Source organism: Tachypleus tridentatus, chromosome 10, assembly GCF_004210375.1.
Source record: "Tachypleus tridentatus isolate NWPU-2018 chromosome 10, ASM421037v1, whole genome shotgun sequence".
Lineage (NCBI taxonomy): Eukaryota > Metazoa > Arthropoda > Merostomata > Xiphosura > Limulidae > Tachypleus > Tachypleus tridentatus.
The window spans coordinates 36,787,540-36,804,684 of NC_134834.1; the positions used below are offsets into that span (position 1 = coordinate 36,787,540).

At 33.7% G+C, this 17,145-nt stretch overlaps 2 protein-coding genes across 12 annotated transcripts in view; both read right to left on the reverse strand.

Annotated features, from left to right (window-relative positions):
• LOC143229063 (glycerol-3-phosphate acyltransferase 1, mitochondrial-like) overlaps positions 1-3,045 on the reverse strand; it is a 70,927-nt gene extending 67,882 nt beyond the window's left edge. For 3 of the 4 annotated variants that reach the window (XM_076460809.1, XM_076460810.1, XM_076460811.1), the window contains exon 1: positions 2,859-3,045. In XM_076460809.1, coding sequence (XP_076316924.1) covers positions 2,859-2,887 — 29 coding nt within the window. In that variant the 5' untranslated portion in view covers positions 2,888-3,045. The remainder of the gene's footprint in view (positions 1-2,858) is intronic. The other variant, XM_076460812.1, reaches the window with a different exon arrangement.
• LOC143229062 (protein slit-like) overlaps positions 1-17,145 on the reverse strand; it is a 561,294-nt gene that overhangs the window by 198,005 nt on the left and 346,144 nt on the right. The gene's annotated exons all lie outside the window — the stretch shown is intronic.

Sequence of the window (17,145 nt, forward strand, 5' to 3'; positions counted from 1 at the left end):
TGATGACTAGCTACCTTCCCTCTAGTCTTACACTGCTAAATTAGGGACGGCTAGCGCAGATAGCCCTAGTGTAGCTTTGCGCGAAATTCAAACCAAACCTAAAGAAGCCCCTCCATAATAAAACCCGATATGAAGAAACGTTTTTCTTTTGAGAAAGTTCGAGACAATTTGAACTTGTTTTTATTTAAACTTTTTAATTTACGACTCAAATTATTATTTTCGTGGTTTAACACACAATGCAATAAACATCATATTTATCAAATAGTGAAAAACGTAATGTTGTAAGTTAGTGTGATGTAAAATGTTTCAGAGCTGTTATCGTGTCACACCGTACAAAAAAAAAAGTTTTCACTCTAGAATTGTGGTAACCCTACAGTGAAGTGGCGAGTGTTATTAAGTGTACAAACCATATTGTAGTAGTTATGTTAAGCATATATCAAATATTCTAACAATTAAATTTGCAACACCTATCAACATGCAATTATCATAAAATTTACTTTGTACGTATTTCTCACAATAAACATTTATTTCTAACTATAATAAAATTAATAGTAATAATTTATTTTCAGAAACCACAATAGCAATATTCCAAATATAATTTATATTTAATTGTGAAATAATGAAACAAATTATATTTTACGAATATGACTACATAATTAACACACATGCCAAACAGTCGTGGCGACATCTATCAAATGTATTACAAACTATTTGCTAGAAGCACCTTTTCATAGCAAACCACAAATTGGAATACTAAACGCGTATGAAATTGTAACTAAAAGCAACTGAATAACAGAATATTTTAGAAAATGAAATGTATTTTTTATCATTTTCTTCTGCATTGTATTCTTAAATATAAAACGGAATGATGTAGGTATGATGAGAGACCAGGAAAAAAGTACAAAATAAATGCATGTTTGGTACAAAATCTCAGGATGAATATAACTGATCAGCCACACAAATAGCTTTGTGATGTGTTAGCTTAATCTAAAACCTTGAAGATGCTTAGCAACATAATAATTGTTTTTATCTATTACTTTTCAATAGTCTCTTTGAACAATGGGAAAATTTCTGATGATCAAAATTAGTAAAAGACTGCTACAAATATCCTCAAAAAAGTTGAGTGGAGACTCAGGGAAGAATATGAGAAACTGCAAATTCATTAGTTTGATTTCTCTTGTTGATAATATCTAAGAACCTGCTAGTAAAAGTTATTTATAAAAACATGTGATAAAATTTCATATAGTAGAAAAACAAGACAAGAAAGCATTGCCAAGATACCAAACCAAAAACTGATTAACCCACCAGACTGTAAATCTTATTTTTTTCTTCTAGCAGTCAAGATAATTGTATGCTTACTTTATCACTAATATCAGTTTAAACCTAAGTCCACTCTCTGTGTTTTTGGATAGTGCATAATGTCACTGCTTAATTGTAATAATTAGTAGTAATTTAGAAAACAAAAAACTATAATTCTAATGTAAATGATGTTATTATTACCATTTGAAGTTAATTTTTCTACAGAAGTCTGGTGTTCCTTTGGAAAGTTTAAGTACAAAATAAAACAAGAATTATCAGCAAACAATAGATGAATGTTAGATGACTATAACATGTAGAATACTCAATGCTTTTGTATACTCTGCAAACTTGAGGATTTGTTTGTTTTTTAATTTCACACAAAGCTATATGAGGGCTATCTGTGCTGCAAACTTTAGAGAGCCAACCATTATGTATGATGTGAAGTAAAAAAAACAACAAAAAAAATCATAATATTAAATTTTATTACACACATTCATAGAATACAATAGCTTTCAATCAGGGGAAAAAATGTCACAAAACATGCAATAAAAAGCATTTTGTAAATGTAAAGTGATGTTGGGATGGAAGAGCCAAAAAGAATGCAAAGAAGAAAGGGATGACCCCTACATGGATCACCCCTAAATGATTCTTGGCATTAAAATTTATTGTCACACTGTAAAACACACACTTGGCTTTAATATTACTGCAGTTGAAAGTAATATATTCCTGACTGTTAATATTCACTTTGTTTATCATAATATCATTTTGTCAGGGTAGAAGTAATGTAGTGTACCTAAGAGCTTAGGACTTACTTATAAGGAAAACCAAGAGGAGTCAAAATGTGTCTCGATTACTACAGACTTTTGCTATGAAGCCAGTTGAATTGATAAGCCTTGTAATTATTTGGTACTGATGCCTTTTGTAGTATAACACAACCCGTGTAAACATAGATGGCATATTAAAATTTATAATATTGAGATAATGTATGTGATGTTTCTTCTAAATAGGTACAAGTAAGTTGATTTTGAAAAAGGGGTTGTATTTAAGCTGGTTTAACAATGTTCAGTAATAATAGTAAACGAGAAAATTTGGTCTTATCCCTTCTTCTTGCAGTTTTAAGTTTTAAAAATAAAATTAAAATTTGTATAAATTTAAACAGTTATTTACATAATAATAATATGAACTTCTGAATGAAATAAAGAATATAGTATAATATTAATAATAATATCTCAATCACACTATACGGTATACCTACTATATCTGGTGCTGAAAACTTAAGTTAAAAGGTCTTTCATATAGCAGTTTGTGGCATTCATTATATCTCGCTTAAATTACATTATTAGTGTTAGCAATAATATTAATGCTATTAGTGTTACTGCTAATATTATTAATAATGTTTTAAGTCAGTATTCTGTACATGAGAATTATTACTAATATCTTATATTAATACTTAATAATAGTAATATTATTAGTAGTTGTAACAGAAATTCTCGTATACGAGAGTATAGGCTTTTAAAGTTCAATTTTAAAATACAATTCTGGTTAGAACAACAACTTACCCTCCATCACTTTCCTTTGGTCTTTCCATATTAATTAACTGTTTAGCTTTGATTATAAGTTCCGATAAATAACGAAAACATAAACGAGGTAAACAATCATACCAAATTAGTTCTTCATATCACATCCACTAAAACACATGGTTACACACACTCCTACTAAACTTCTACCATATTCTGCAGACGTTACCAAAACGCCATCTAACAATGACATAAATGAGACAAATTTTACGTAATTTTTTAAACATTAAAACTTCAAATTAAATACAATTTGTGATACTTCAAGATATTTTGCGAAGGGCATTATATAAATTTCAAGAGCTAAGAAATTAGGGGTTGAATCTAGCTTTTTGAAGCTTCATACAAAACTGAAATGTGAACCCTTTAAAAAATATATATATAAGAAAGTGAAAAGAAGCTTTGCATATAATAATTGTAAATATTGCATAAATTTTAAATGTTAAATAATAAATTTGCTTCATTGCTCAATATCAATAAAAATAATGACAGTAATAATATGTCATCAAGCAATTTTTCACCTTTCATTGTACGAATGAAAATAATCTTAAAGTAGTTCATAAGAAACTGTACTTTAGTTGAAAATTACATAGATACCACGCGCGGTAGATGGGCGCGATTACACCCTCTAAATTATATTCATGTGGTGTTCAAATACACTAGAAATTTCGGTGTTTTCTTAATATTGTAAAATTCATTTTAAATTAATTCTTTGTTTTGAAAGACGAGCAGTTTACATAATACATGCCCTAGAAAACCGTTAAGTTAATTTTGTTTCTGTTTATTTTTGTTCCTTTGTTGTCTATAAAGTAAATGGTGCCTGTTACTGACCAGGAAGAGCATTGTTTAAGATGAAAAGTTGAGAAAGGATATCGACAGCGGTGTTCTCTAACGGCTATTCAAATGATATCTTAAGTTACGACCTCATCTGTGGTGTAATGAGAATGGCAAATTGTTATGCTTAAGGTGTGTCGTTCTGAATAATTGTAAAGTTCTTTCACACATAAAAACATTGGTAATTTTGATCCTTTGTATGTAAAGTCTTATGGAAGATTTTATTTTTCAAACAGTTTTCCAAAAGTTGTCTCTGTAACTTTTGCCTTTTTTCGCGTGCTCCATACTTTCTGTATACCATCATAATAACAGATGAGTAATTTACATAAAATCTAAATCCACACTAATAGGAATAATACCAAATTTATGTATGGATAATAGTTTCGTCATTTCACATGTCTTCTTCAGTCTAGCGTTTGTTTGTGGAAGAAAAACATACACTGCTTATTTTACAATGAAAGTTCCAATTTCTTGAATGGAATATGCGTCAGAAAAGGTTTCAACTTAAAGTGACTTTCAGGTGTGTTTAAGTTTGACAACAATCGGACTAATGAATGTTTTACTATTCATCTTTAATATAATTCGTAGTTTTATGTACTACGTTGACTAAGTTCCAATTTATTTTATGATCAAGTTCTCCAATGTGTGGAAAAATAGCATTATTTGCTTAGCCATATTAGCATCTTTTTTCTAATTCCGCGACTCTGTTATGTAAATTTTTAGCAGTTTCACCTATATAAACTTTTTCGCAGACTTGTCAGATGCGTATATAGATACCTGTTTTTTTATCTTGAGATGCCGACTTTTTTAGAGCAATTAATTTTTTGGTGTTGTAATATATATAAGCAATGTTTAAATTGTTATTTTCAGGCATCTCTATTTTTGTTTGTTTTGGAATTTCGCACAAAGCTACTCGAGAGCTATCTGTGCTAGCCGTCCTTAATTTAGCAGTGTAAGACTAGAGGGAAGGCAGCTAGTTATCACCACCCACCGCCAACTCTTGGGCTATTCTTTTACCAACGAATAGTGGGATAGACCGTCACATTATAACGCCCCCACGGCTGGGAGGGCGAGCATGTTTGGCGCGACGCGGATGCGAACCCGCGACCCTCAGATTACGAGTCCCATGCCTTAACGCGCTTGGCCATGCCGGGCCTCAGGCATCTCTCTAAAACCGTAATTTTGTAATTAGTGCTGGGTATTTTATTTTTATTTTCGCGTGGTTTGGTTTGTTTGGCTTGTTTTGAATTTTCGCCCAAAGCTACACGAGGGCAATCTGCGCTAGCCGTTCCTAATTTAGCAGTGTAAGACCAGATAAAAGGCAGCTAATCATCACCTCCCACCGCCAACTCTTGGGCTACTCTTTTACCAACGAATAGTGGGATTGACCGTCACATTATAACGCCCCCACGACTCAAAAAGTAATCATGTTTGGTGAGACGGGGATTTGAACCCGTAACCCTCGGATTACGAGTGGAGTGCCTTAACTACTTGGCCATCCTGGTCCATTTTCATATGGAAACGATACTGTTTGTTGGTTATGTTACTTATTACAATTTATCTCAGACGAATCTCAGATCTATTATGTTATTACACAAGGTATTAATATTTCAAATAGTCGGGAATTTTTATTTAAAATTTAATTAAATATTAATATTTATCAAATTTATGATATTTGCCAACACTACTGGTACACACAGTTTCCTTTTGTAACACAAATATATTTTAATATACAAAAGCTATACAATTTATAATAACGGATATTATAAGCAGTTATTACAATAATTATTTATATACAAAACAATTACAAACTCTCAAACAATATTCATTCCATTTGGGTCAACACAATTAGTAATCATACGACTGATGTTTTCTTCGAAAGTTGGGCTGAATTTCAATGGAGCAACAGGGATTTTCTGGTTATGTATCCAGCCAATTGAGCATATGAAGTTTCACAAAACTGAGAAACATCATGCCTATTTTTTGGCCAAAAAAAGTTTCTCATAACTCTGTAACACGTCTTGTTGACACATAAACGACTTCCTATGGATAGTTCATGGGCAACTTTCAGTATTTCAGAATTACATGCTTTTAGAACAATTTGATAAACTACAGCTTAGTCCTCTGAACCTGACACATTCGGTGTGGTCTCCGTTTTCTCATGAGCTTGCCATTTTTGAGTAAAAAAGCTAATCATCTAGAACTTTCTCCAGTTTGTACTTTGAGAGTGCTTATATAAATAGAGATGAGATTGCGGGTTCTTTTCTTTCTCAGTTATCAGTTAACTTCTAGCAAACAGAGCTTCACTAGGTGAACCAGATTTCTCAAGTACATTATTTTCATTAAATGAAGAATTGCCAGTAGGGTAATTATTCACAATTTGATTGAGTTCTGCTTCAGGTCAATGAGGTAGATTACGGGCAATTTTGTGAAGCTTTGATACATTCTTGTTTGAGGGCTCTTGTGTGATATATTTTCGTACGTGATCGGAATTCTGTTTACTGATTGGTTTAAATTCAACTTCTCATTGGCTCTTTCCCATTAGTTTAATACATAAACTGTCTCTTTGTCTCCTTCGTCTCTGTTAGATGCTGGTTCGTGTTTTCTAATAAGTAAAATGTGTTTAGTCTTCAATTCTCTCTGTTGCGTATTTTGCATTAGTGGATGTGTTTGTTTTCATTACCCTGAAAGCATCTTTATGTTCTCTCATACGTACTGTCTCAGCGTTATCCCTTATCAACAGAAAAAAATGACATCTATTTCATTCAACAATGTAGAAAGGAACAACTAACCCCTAACTTTGTAAAGATAAAACTATCAAAAACTTTTAATCAATGCACAAACATTTTCCAAAATTTACAGAAAAAAACTACTTAAAGCTATTTTGAACACGAAATACAAAGAACTATGTGAATTACAAAAACAAAAAATGAACCCAGACCATCAACTGGCATGCTGCATTATACCAGAGATTTACGGACTTGTACAACAAAACATCAACTAAATCAACACTAGGAACGACAGGAACAAAAAGATCTGTCACAAAAAACTAGAGAAACTAAGATGTAAACAACAGAAAAGACACAAACACGACAAACCGTTGAACAACCTCATAATTACCAGATCCAACCGACAATTAAACACAGACGAGATACATCGACTTACCACAGCATGGGCATTCTCTAAATATGTAACATCAGCAAAGCTCATTCATCAAAGACTCTTTTAGTTTCAAATCTAATCTTAATCAACTTAATCATAAAGCCTTAATGGCCAATTTCGATGTCGTATCCCTCTTTACAGAAGTCCCAACCGCTGAAGGCTGCAAGAAAGCCTTAGAACTCTATATTCGAGACCTTAACCCATCAATAGACATTCCCAGCAACCACTTAGCAACCCTCATAGAATTCACCACGATGAAGACAAACTTCATGTTCAACAACCACAACTATATACAAACAAATGGCCTAAGCATGGGCAATCTAGTATCACCAGTTCTAACCAATAGTTTTATGACACAAGTTGAAACACAAGCAATAAACACAACATTACATCCACCACTATACTGGTACAGATATGTAGATGGCACGGTTGCGGGATTCAGATCTACAGAACACACACTTAATTTTTTCAATCACATTAACTCTATACATCCCAACATTAACTTCACATGTGAACAGGAAGAAAGCAATCACATGTCATTTCTTAACCTCAAAATTACAAGAACCGATACACAATTTAAAACAGAAATCCACTGAAAAATCACCAATACTGGGCTATACATTCCTTGAGACTCAGCACATGAAACAAAAAAAAAAAAATCAACATACTAAGAAACCAAATAAACACAGCCATAAAACTATGCTCACCAGATAAAATTAACGACGAATTAGACAAAATAAGACAATACTTCATCAACATCAAAAAGTTTCCTCCACAAACCGTAGAAAACATTAATCAGTGATGACGAGAAAACTCACTTGTAAAGAAAAATATATATACGTAAAAACAGCTCGTTTTGGTTGAGATTTTTTTTCTTTTTTTACGTAGAGGAGCGAACAACGTTTCGACCTTCTTCGGTCATCGTCAGGTTCACATTATACGCACACACCTAGACAAAAAGCAAAATCAATTAATAAAAGTAAATATACCCCACGATTTAAAAAACATCACGAAACCATACACTGCTGCATACCATATATTCCCAGCATCAGCAGAAAAATAACCAACATTTAGCAAAAACTAGTGACAAAATATGACATTCCAGTTAATATCAAATTTATTCAAAAACCAGACACAAAACTGAGGTCTATACTATGTAAAAACTACACTGACAAACACCACACCAACATTATTTATAAAATACAATGTGATAACTGCCACGACTTCTATATTGGAGAAACAAGTCGAAAAATGGAAACCAGATTCAAAGAGCACAAAAAGTCACCTTCACACGTTTTCAAACACTGCAAATCAAATAAGAACAGCATAACCATAGAAAACAACCAAATACTAAATAAAGAAACAAACATAAACAAACGCAAAATTAAAGCCTTACTTATACAACAATTCAAGCCCAAAATAAACCAATACGAAGAAACACCTTTATACCTATATTAATAAATATAATCCAACATCTAAACACGCCCTCTACATTCCTACACTCAATTACACAACCACCTTCAAACATGTGGTCAGCTATTGGTCAGTTACCTTTCTTTCGTTGTGAACCTGACGATGAGCGAAGAAGGTCGAAACGTTGTTCGCTCCTCTATATAGAACTTTCTCTACTCATACAATCCGTTTTTACATATATATTTTTCTTTACAAGTGGGTTTTCTCGTCATCACAGATACCTTATGTAGTTGTTTCTCCACAGATCCGTTTTCTTTCGCAAATTATGCCTTGTTTGATAGTTGTTTTATATGAAGTGTTTGAGGTGACTTGAAGCGAACTTGGATTTAGTGTTTCTGATAGTATAGTTGAACGGTACAAATGGAAGAATGGTGTTGTGGAGAGAGTTTACTGGCTTATTGAGTGTTCTTTTGTTCAAAACAACTTGTTTGTTGACGTTTGCTTAAAAAAAAAAAGAAAAATGAAAAATTCCGTGGCAGGTACTTAGTTTTAGAGGAAGCTAAGCTTCCCAACTGAGGTGTTCAGGGATTTTTATATCCCCCTTCGCCTCGTTCGTGATAGAATTTGATATAAGCATTGGTAGCTTAGATTAAATTTTGTTCGGGCTTGTTATTATTTAACTTGATGGATGTTGAGCTAGTGAGAGTAGTTTCAGAGAAAAACAAACGCGAAAGTCCAGCCAGTCCAAGACGGCAGTCCAGATCAGTGGCTGAAGACCGGAAAGAAGCATGTCAACGAGATACCAACTGAAACGCCTCGTGTTCGGTGCCGGGGCGACTGGGATCTATAAATCCCAGTGCTTCAGAATTTGCTGTGGGGAGAAACGAGATTACCCCGAGATTACCCACTTTAACAGACAGGGTGCCAAATTAATTTGCTCTGTCTGTGCCCGGAAGTTGCTGGAAAAGAAAGAAACAAACAAGGTTAGTAAAACATTGAGGTATAATATCAGCGTTGGAATTAACATAAAAAAGAACATTTAGAAGGAGGTTTGACATATTTGGCTTGTTTTGCTGTTTCGTTGGTACTTGATAGGTATTAGTCAGAAGTTGGGTTGAGTTCCTTGATAACGAGGAACAGCGTGTTTTGGATAAACACATTGAATGCTTCATCTAACTCTTCTTCCACTGTGTGAGCTGATGCATTTCTAACTGCAATTCTGGTTTGCGTCCTTCGATTGTTTGTACTCTTGAAGACTGTTTGGACTGATGCATCTGTAGTCTCGTGTTGCGTAGTTTCTGTCTGAGTTGAGATTGTATTGCTTGAAGTTGGAGTTATGGTCTGGCAGGATTTGTCGTGTGTCTTCTTGAGATCAATGAGTCCAGATCCGTTACTGGTAGTGGAGGTTGGGGACGACGATGTCGAACTGGTTGTGAATGTTTGGTTGTTTTTCCTGATTAGTTCTGGATTAGGCGGTAGATCGGTACTTGGCTGTTAAAAATCGTCCGTAGATTGCCTATGACGTCTAAAGGTTTCATACGATCACGTGTGTGCGGCGCAGCGACATGGACGTTCGGCACTAAAATGAAAAATGTGATTGTAACGCCCGTTGTGTAAAATGCAGTCAGCACTATACTTTGAAGTTGTCACTATCTTCATGAAATAGGTCGACAGATTGGTATGTTTAAAGAATATACGGTGTACTGCAGGTAGCTTGGTTTGGGTCTGACTTTCAATGATCTATTGAATTTCGTCGGGTTCAGTGTTTGGGTGGACACCCCTAAGGAACACAGAGAAAAGACTAACAAAATTTTTGGTGGGTAAATACAGTGTTCCATGGTTGACATAAATATACTTGAACAGCGTGCGTAGAAGGCTGGATTAGAATTTCGCCTTGGCAAAGGATTCGAGTCTTAGACGGGTCAATAGTTGCGCCCGGCTTGGATTGGGCGATGAACGTGGCTATTTGTAGCGGCGTGAGGTTAGACAGTAATCCGTCGATGATTACTGGAGAGACCGGTGGGGTAACTGAAGTGACGGGTCCTGGCATCTTAAACAATATGATATCAGAGAGACCGGTACGTCCTACTTGCTCAGTGCATAGTTGTGGTGTGACGGGTGACGTTTGCTGAGTATCCACTTTTTTAAGTGGTTTCTAGTTATAGTTCTGCGCGTAGTGTAATTGTATTGTAGAATTTATGGGCTCATATGAAAAGAGAGGAATGCATGATGCCACGTTTTACTGATTGTAAATCAACCTTCAACAGAAACAAAGGAGCAAAATAAACTTGTGGTTAAAGAAAAATGAACCAATTAGAAGGAAAGAATTTTTGTTCCACAGAAAAAATATGTTATAAAAAGTTCCTCAATCAAGAATATGTCAAATCTTCACAACCTCTTTCAAAGACCTTAGAGAAGGAAAACGTGAGTGTCCTATTAATAATATTGTCGAAACACGATACTTAAGGTAAGATATTCGATAATAAAATGTTTCGCTTATCATCCATGTCCCTCAAACGTGTTATTTACGATTTCATGCATAATTGTATGATATTTTGGTATATCATAACAGCCTCAGTGAGGCTGTTAAATGGATCAGCGATATTTTCATATTCTTGTACTCTAGTTTGTGATCACTCAAATGTAGAGTAAATATGGATCATAAAGTGTGTTTTCACACTTTTACATAATTTGTTTTTAACTTTAGAACAGTCAAAATATACCAGTAAAGCATTTTGCTCCTTACAGATAGTATTTCGTTTCCAGACCGGATGTATAAATCTTAGTTTTTAAAATATCTCCAAAGTAATTTGCGTTTTATTTTATAACAGTTTTCTTTCTCAGTGAATACAGTTTTAATTTCACTTCAATTATTTGTAATACAGTATATCCAGTTTTAATCCAATAATTATGCTACATATTCAGTATAAATTTGTTTGTTTTGGAATTTCGCACAAAGCTACTCGAGGGCTATCTGTGCTAGCCGTCCCTAATTTAGCAATGTAAGACTAGAGGGAAGGCAGCTAGTCATCACCACCCACCGCCAACTCTTGGGCTACTCTTTTACCAACGAATAGTGGGATTGACCGTCACATTATAACGCCCCCACGGCTAGGAGGGCGAGCATGTTTAGCGCGAATGGGATGCGAACCCGCGACCCTCAGATTACGAGTCGCACGCCTTAACACACTTGGCCATGCCGGGTCAAATAAATTTGTTAATATAGTGTCTGTCTTTACATGATTATGTGTTAAGTATTTCCTCTTTTATTTAACAAGTAACAAATTGCTACCTTTACTCTTCCAAATATTACGTCCACGTCTATCTTGTTGTTCAATGTTCAAGTGACTGACTACTTGTTTCACGTATTTGGAGTATCAGATAACACAGATACCCTAAATCATTTAAAAAATAGGTCCTGGGCTGTATTTATATTTACTTTCTAATGTGTCTTTCATTCTCTTTGTGAGATGTCTCTGTTCTCTGATAAAACCCCACTCAAGGAGGAGAGCTACGCTCTTCTACTAGCATGTTGAAAAAGTTTCAGTTGATTCAGAGGAGTCTGTTGTTAAGAATGAGATGTTTTCTGGCTTCCTTGCAGGATAATTAACAAAACCTTAACTTTCCAGTTACTACCAGCTATTTTCTTGTAAATCCAGAAAGTTGCATACACCATCCAAAATAATTTCGTTTCATAGAAAAAAAAAAAGAAGAAAAAGCCTTGAAATTATTATGTCAACTAGAACCTCGTGTTTATGAATGACTTTTGGCAACGTCTCATGTCACTCAGGTGAGTATAAATGGAAATCTAAAATTCATCTGAATGTCAGGGTTCTGTTTAGTGTAAGAAATCAAATTCAATGTCGGTATTGACACTGGTCCTACAGTTTTTTTATAACGCATGGAAGCAGCGATCGATGGTTATATCTTTACAACGTTCATTAGGATACACCGAGAGTTTACTTTAAAAAATTTAGTTCACTCTCTAAAGTGATTTTTTCCTAGCTTCTACTTGGTCTAGTATTAGCTATTTAGCTTGAATTGTCTCTAATTTAATAACGTATAATGTTTGTTACTCCACTAACTCTGCAGCCTCAATGCAATAGTAGCAGTATTGTATTATTGCTTTGACATGGTCTAATATAGTCACTTTGTAAGAAAAATTTAAGACTTGGATGTTTATATTAATGAATTGCACAACTTATACAGAGGTGGAAAATGTTTTGTTAAAATGCTTTTGGAGTCTCACCAGATTCTTACATTCCATGTCTGGTAGCGACGGCCACATATACTGAAAATAGCCCTGTAACATAGTTGCCATTGGTAAAAACAAACAAATATAAACTCCACCACCATAAGACTATCTATCATGTTCAACGCACATCACTCCTTCCTTCGTAATATATACAGTAAACAAGAACGATAGTTTGAAAAGTACAGTGTATTTAGAAATGTATATAGCTAATGCATACTAAACATAACGTGTATTCAAGTTATGGTTTTATCCAATAAACTATTTATGATTTAAAAAAGCTGTAGTTCTGATGTATTCTATTCCACTTTATTTTGGTTGTAATTGCCATGCGATCGGTTCACTTGCATATTGAAAACCGTTTTAGTGTAATATACTCAATCTTACGTATAGTGTATTATATATATATAGTACTTCAAAATGGAGTAAACTGATGATTAAAAATGTTTAGGAAATGGCTTGCTAGTATACAAATTGAGCATGAAAGATATCCTGTCCTAATTAAAGCTGTTTATGTAGCTACAAAGTATGAGGTGATAACTTCAGTTAATTACAATAGTATAAAAGCTTACAGCGATATTTGAAATGGCTCTGCCAGAGATACAGCCTAAGGAGTATGAACTATAGATTAAAAAAGGTCTCAACAGATGGTAACATACACATTTGCATCATATAACGTTACGTATTACAATTTACCTCGGACGAGTTTCCGATTTATTATGTTACGTATTACGATTTCAAATAGCCTGAAACCATGTTAATTTGCAATTCAAATTTAGAAATTATATGTCGATATGTTATAAATATTTATGATATTTGCCAACAAGATTGACACAATTTTCTTTCTTACCACAAATATATTTTAATATACAAAGAGCTATCGAACTTATAATAACGCTTATTACAAATAACGGTTTATATACAATAGTTTTACAAAAAATACTAGCTCCTCGGTGACAGAGCAGTATGTCTACAGACTTAAATTGCTAAAAACTTGTTTTTGATACCCTTGGTGGCAGAGCACAGATAGCCCTTTGTGTAGCATTGTGCTTAATTACAAACAACACTGAATCTTTTATCGAGGAGTGATTTCATGTTGATATCATTACACTTCGTTTAATGGCTAGCCTCACTTCATTTAGGTGGCCCGGCATGGCCAAGTGGGTTAAGGCGTTCGACTCGTAATCTGAGGGTCGGGGGTTCTCGAATCCCGGTCGCACCAAACATGCTCGCCCTTTCAGCCGTGGGGACGTTATAACGTTACGGTCAATTCCACTATTCGTCGGTAAAAGAGTAGCCCAAGAGTTGACGGTGGGTGGTGATGATTAGCTGCCTTCCCTCTAGTCTTACACTAATAAATTAGGGACGGCTAGTGCAGATAGCTTTCGTGTAGCCCTCGAGTAGCTTTGCACGAAATTCAAAACAAACAAACACTTCATTTATAAACTGACTTTTCTCCGACAAAAATATCCAATGTCCTCGTAGAAATACTAGCGTCCCAAGGTTGGTTCACTGACGTTAAACGGTATGTAATGTTCGAAACTTATAAACGTTCCTGGTCAAATATCTGTAGTTTTCTAATTAATAAGCGTTTATTACAATTATAGCTTCCAAGGTTTATAATATACCGACTGTAGCGAACCAATATTATTAAACTGTCTCTTCGCGTTTTGCGATGGCTACCTTTTATACTCATCAGGTGAGATTCTCTAAAATTCAGATGACTATAATATCGGCAATGACTCATTTACATAATTGTACACTGTTACGCTAAAGAATCTGCTACAAATGTAGAAAACAGGCGAGACTTTCACAGCACAGATTTAACAACACAAGTTACATGCATTTATAATATATTAAAGTAAAACAAAAATAGATATTAAAATAAATAATATTAAATCCGTTACATCTCACTCATTAGAGAATTAAAAATGGGCGTGAGACGATTTTTAACCAAAATATTTATATTGATAACAATACATTATCAAAAGCAATACAACTACAAAAATCATAAGAGTATATAACACGCTCAATACAAATAACCATATGATCGTAAAATTACAATGTACGTCAAAGTGCTTAAACACAGATATTTTGTCTCAACACAATCAATAATGACACGACTTATGTATTATCCGAAAGCTGGAAGAGGTTTCAAAGAAGTAACAGGAATTTCCTAGTCGAGTTTTCTGGCCAATTGCCGTGTATGACAAGTTTTACAAAACTGAGGAACAACTTGCCTAATTTATGGCGAAAAGAAGTGCCTCATAAGTTTGTCACGTCTTGTTGACACCTAAATGACATTCCATGGAAAGTTCATGGGCAACTTTCAGTATTTAAGAATAACATGATTTTAAAACAATTTGATAAACTACAGCCAAGACCTCTGAACCTGGCACATTTGGTGGTCTCCATTTGCTCATCAGCATGCCATTTTTGAAAAATAAAACTAATCATATGGAACTGTCAAGATAATTATTTGAGTGCTTATTTAAATAGAGATGATATCTGCAGATCCCTTTCTTGCTCAGCAATCAGTTTACTTCTAGCAAACAGAATGTGCATCAAATGAACCAGGTCGCTCACATCCATCATGATCACTAAATGAAGAATTGCCAGTATGATTATTATTCACAAGATCCCCATAGGACACAAAAGATATCCAAGACAAATTTGTAATATCGTACTCTGAATATATGTCTATCAATTGTTTTTTACTTAACTTCTTAGGTTGAACTCAAAAGAAATGTATCTGGATTCTCCTCAACATCATCTTTAGATGAAACAATGGTCGACTTGCTGACCATTTTGGGTTCATTAACAACTTTTCTAACAGCAGTTAAACACTCTTAATTGCCAGAAAAAGGTCTTACTCAAACCACATCTGGTCCCAAAACTAGTTCTGATGTTAAATAAATATTATAAGGAGGGACGTTAACAATGCCACCATTAATATCCTGAGCAATAACAGACTCAGTAAGTAATCATTTGCTTAAGGACAAAATATAAAAAAAAAGAGGAAAGAAAATCATGCTACATAAGAATACCTTGTATTTCATACATGTTTATTTAATACAGAATGTTTAAATTAACTAGTTATCTTGTGAATTTGAAGTTTTCACATAGCATGTGATCAAGAAAAGTTTTAATTTCTTTGTTCTTCATTACCCTTTAAACAAAATCTAGTCTGCCTATGGTAGATATAGTTGTAATGCTGCATTTTACGCAAGGATGTACATGGAAGTCAATATTATTGTATCAGAATATCTGGTACTGCATGGAATGTTTTAATCTTTGTTGGGGTATAAATACACATCGAACTATCATTATGACCATGCATTTAGTGATCAAGAGTATATATGTGTGATTTTAAAAGTGAACTTATCATAGACCACATTGCAATAAAAAATAATTTATCGTAGTTATTTTCTGAAGTAACTAAATGAGACTATATGGACTTTGGTGAAAAAGAATTATTTAAAGCTCTGAATACAAATGCGGTAATCAACAGAATACTGATCATTTGTATCTATGTTTAATTTGTTTTTAATTTATTACTATTAAAACAAGTAAACTGTAATGTTAATAGTTAAAATGCATCACCAAGTCACAGACACCTACTGTAAAGAGTCTGGGCTTAATATACCTGACAAATTCAAATTTTATGGCATATAACTTAATTTCTTAATTATAAAGGGAATATATTTACATAAATTCTCAATTTTCACTTGCCTGTCTCACAAGAACTCTTTAGTATCCAACCAAATAGAAACAAAAACTAAACAATAACACATAAGAATATAACATTTTCACTTCCTACCTTTAACTTCCCGAGATAAAATTGTCAAACTTACCAAAGCAGTTCCTTTCATCTTGTAATAGTTCTGAAAGGTAATTACCAAAGCCATGTATCCTTATTTGATAAACACATTTACAGCAAACAATTTTTTGCTTTACAAATCCTTATTTTCGTTCTTTCTTTTCCATAAGAATAAGTAGCCAGGTTGTCTATAGTCACTATTGTTCAGTTCAAGGAAACAATTTTTAGTCCTGTATGTAGCAGTTAGAAAACCAGTTAAATAAACTATATTACTTTAAGGAAATCCTGTTATAGTGCCCAGTATATTTTTTTTGTGCTGCAAGATGTATACTTGATATGTACATAAAATTTTTATTTGAAAACCTAACCTAGTGAAAATAAGGGATTGGAGCTAGTTACATTTCCAAATGTAAATTCACACAAGGAAAATGTCTGCTCCTGACAAATAGCTAACCACCTTCCTTTATGATTTATTACTTTCGACAGAAATAAATATTCCAACATACAGACAATAAAATTATTAAACTAAAACAGACCTAGAACTGTTAACAGTTGAAACGGAGAAAAAAGGAAGATGGACAATCTAGCAAAATGATGCAGCCAAGTTAAAAAGGGATTGTTCATTTTACCGGGAAAAAGAAAATAACGAATAAAATACAGTTTTAACAATTTTTTTTATTCATTTCAAGGATTTCAGAGATTATACAAATGTAATAGGAAACTATATGAAAAGAAATATTTCTATCAACAAGAAAATCACCTTGCACATTGATTCACTTGGTAAAAGCCTC